Source organism: Plectropomus leopardus, unplaced genomic scaffold (genome assembly GCF_008729295.1).
Source record: "Plectropomus leopardus isolate mb unplaced genomic scaffold, YSFRI_Pleo_2.0 unplaced_scaffold10465, whole genome shotgun sequence".
NCBI classification, from domain to species: Eukaryota; Metazoa; Chordata; class Actinopteri; order Perciformes; family Serranidae; genus Plectropomus; species Plectropomus leopardus.
In genome coordinates this window covers 1-3,768 of record NW_024611024.1, presented here as the reverse complement: position 1 = coordinate 3,768, position 3,768 = coordinate 1, and the positions used below count along the sequence as shown (strand labels likewise).

Here is a 3,768-nt window from a genome sequence, read left to right as displayed (position 1 = left end):
TCATCTATCATCAGATCATCTGTATTTTTATTGAATTAACTTTTTTGAGAATTTGTTTGCATTCAACCTAAGAATTATGATTTTTCACTCAGAAAGTCTCACTTAGTCTTTTTATTGCTCATTTTTCTCAAAGCTTTTTATTTATTTTACTCTAGTATTATGGACACTAAACAAAGGGATATCAGAGTGAACCGGCCTCTGATTGGCATACAAAGAGGACATGGAGAACATGATTTAAACCAATTCCCAGAATGTGTACCTTGATTTTTTTATTGTTCTTTTTCAACAGCTGTGATGGGCACAAAACCTGTATGAAACTGACTAAAAGCCAATCATCTTATAAAGTCAAAAGAACAATTACCCTTTATAATTGTTGGGGTGGGGGTTGCATATCTTTCATCCTCTTTACTACTGTGTTCCACAAGGTGGCATCCTTCCTCTTCTCATATACTGAATGTTCCAGTTTTGCAAGTGGAACTTTTTTAATCAATTCATTTTTTCCCCCAGAACAAAGAAACGTATGAACCCCTTTGTAAAGTGCCTCTGATGACATCATCTAAGGAAGAGCAGAAGCTTATTGCAACCTCAAATAAGGTAGGTTATGCCGTGGGTGCTGAATATGTAATGTTTGAAACAAAATAGTTAAGATTTTTCTTTCAAAATACAAACTTCTGTGTCTTCACAGCCTACTGTGAAACTGCTGTATAACCGAAGCAACAACAAATATTCATATACCAGGTGAGTCCTCTGTAACTGATTGAACTGAAATCATAAAAGTTGTCCTAAAAAAATGAACATCCTGTTACGCTGTTTCATTCTCCAGCAACTCTGATGACAACATGCTGAAAAATATTGAGCTGTTTGACAAACTGTCATTGCGGTTCAACGGTCGGGTACTCTTCATCAAAGACGTGATTGGGGATGAGATCTGCTGTTGGTCATTTTATGGCCAGGGGCGCAAGATTGCTGAAGTGTGCTGCACCTCCATTGTTTATGCCACAGAAAAGAAGCAAACTAAGGTAAATATGCATTTGTAATATGCCCACTCTGAAGAGTTGTTGTAAGCCTCAGTATGATTTTTGAATATCTCTCTAATCGTGTGTGTAACACTCCACTCCTCTGCTAGGTGGAGTTCCCCGAGGCAAGAATCTATGAGGAGACCCTCAACATCCTCCTGTACGAGTCCCATGATGGAAGGGGTCCAGACAACGCCCTGCTAGAGGCCACAGGGGGCGCTGCAGGACGATCTCATCATCTGGATGAGGATGAGGAGCGAGAACGAATCGAGCGAGTTCGTAGGATTCATATCAAACGACCCGATGACCGCACACACCACCACCAGTGACCTTTCTCCTTCGACCCGTCGGCCTGTGTCTCTGACCCTGGACAGTCTTTGCACCACGTTTGTGCCTTACATCACCTAGCGCCTCTCTTTCTCTCTCTCTCTCTCCCTCTCTCTCACCTCCACTCTTACTTTACCAGCTTTTCCTCGAGGAGACTATGGTGAGATGAGCGTCGTACATCAGTGTGTGGTGGTGAAGTGATTGTGTGTCGTCTTTGTTGTGTGTTATGACAGGCTGTAGTGTTCTGTTACCTGTTATAACTTCTATCACTGTTTTCTAGCCCATAGATATGGGTGTCAGCACTGCAGGTGACCACCGTTTTACCTGTATGCGAAAACAAAACAATAGTATTGTTGGTATACATTTGTTATTTGAAGTCCTAATAACATTACATACAGGAGAGCAAGAATTATATCATGTAAGCAGCTAAAATAAATGTACATAATTTTTGCTTCTCCTTTACCATGGTTCTGATGGGTCCACTGTAAGGTCATCCGTGGATTAACCAGGTGTTGTACACAGTGGGGCCACATGGTGGCACTATTTTCCTCTTAGTAGATGTTGACAAGGCTATTTTGTAGCCTGCAGTTAATAGCAATTAAACCTTTTTAAATTTTATTAATTTTTGATACAGTTAAGATATCACAGGTGGATGCAGCATTTCATTGTAGTGCTTCTGCCATATTTAGTTTTAACATTTATGCATTTTCCCTTCACTCCACTTAATGATCATTATTTTCAGTGGAGGGAACTTGAGCTGTGACCTGAGGTGTTAAATGTACTGGGGTGATTGAATGATGGATGCCGAGGTTGAAGTGAATGACTGTAACCGGAGATCTCCCTGGCAGGAAGGGAATCCTGTCTACAAGCTTTTAACAGGGAGAGAAATTAGACCTATCCTTCATCGCTGCATTCATCAGAGAATGTACTGTTTGCACACAATAGGTTTTAGTTGAAATATGTCTAACAATCACAGTACTTGTAGGTCTGTTGTACAGAAGTGAACATATATGTATGTTTTATATTTATACATACTTTATCACAAATAAATTTCTACAAACATTCTTTTGTTCTGTTTTTAATTCACGTATTCCCAGTGAACATACAAAATTATTATACATATGGCTTCATTTTGAGAATCAGAATTACACATTCTTTGAAGCAGGTCAGGAGTTTTTTGTACATTAAAATAGTTTTGTAGATTTAAATGTGGGATTTACAGTGTTAATGTCAGGCTTTGCTTTGAACTTAAAATGCTCAAAACAGCTGAGTCAAAAAGTTAGACTGATTTGAAAACGACAACCTCTCATGAAAGTTTAATATTCTATGGAAGTACAAAATTAATTGAATAATAGCTATAGACGAAAAACGTGTTGCTGTACAACAAAGAAGGCTCATCAAGTGTTTCTAAAGTGCCAAGGTGTGTTTCCTCTAGACACGCTGATCTCCCCTTAGGGGTCTACTGATGAAATATGCAGGGGCTTCTTGTGTGTCGTCTCAACCCCACACACATTAACGTGTCCTAGCCCGAGTGGCAACCTGCAGTGACAAACGGCTCGAGTCATGTTTTGTCCTTTTGTCTGCAGATTCTTTTCACAGCAGAGCATCGTATAACACACTCATTACAACACATCATAACAGCACGCATCTCACCACCATGAGGTGTCCATTCTTGGCCTTGTATACCACGGGCTCCTGTCCGGTGGTGAAGTCCACCGCGCTCTCTTTACCTGCCTGGATTTCTATCTTGATGCTGAGGATCGATAACAACAGTGTTTAATGTCAAAGCACATATCAAATCGAGCTTCTTTGATTATTTCCTAACCACAGACTCACCTGCCCTGGACCACTTTGATTGCGTTCTGTTTGTTAGTAATGAAACAGAGTTTGGTCAAGAACTCAAACAAGTGGTCGCACTGCATTACAAGGTCCCCCTGAGACAAAAACAAAACAATACACAATCAGACAAATGGAACCTACATTACGAACTGTTATTTTTTAAGAAATATCCATCTGAAAAGCTTGTGTGTATATGAGCTCCATGATTCAATAATTTACTCAGCATTTTCTTCTGTAAGGAATGCTTTCTTTCAGTAATATTTAGTTGAGAAACGCTGCTGCAGGGGAGACACCCAAGGTGAGTACAGTAAAAAATTTTAGCTAATAGATATCATCATGAAACTTCTCCAGTTGATAACTTACAGTAAGACAATCATTTTTTGTATTACAAGTTTTCTGAAATGTTATGCTTAAACATACAAATGGCGCATTGTCTAATTAAATATGCACTGATTTGCATACATCTTCAAAACAAAAATCTGAACACTGTATAAAGCCAGGTTCAAAATTCTTGCTTCATGATGGGATCCAAGCGGTGGAATCTCACATGCAGATTGAGAAACACAAAATTGTCCAGAAAACAAGC

General features: G+C 39.3%; 1 protein-coding gene across 1 annotated transcript; it reads left to right on the top strand.

Annotated features, from left to right (window-relative positions):
- Positions 1–307: 307 nt before the first annotated feature.
- LOC121963217 (BTB/POZ domain-containing adapter for CUL3-mediated RhoA degradation protein 3-like) lies at positions 308–2,407 on the top strand. Its single transcript, XM_042513538.1, has 4 exons — positions 308–594; positions 686–738; positions 824–1,019; positions 1,127–2,407. Exons 1-4 carry the CDS (start codon positions 547–549, stop codon positions 1,343–1,345), a joined length of 516 nt encoding a protein of 171 aa, XP_042369472.1. The 5' UTR covers positions 308–546; the 3' UTR covers positions 1,346–2,407.
- The last annotated feature ends 1,361 nt before the right edge of the window (positions 2,408–3,768 follow it).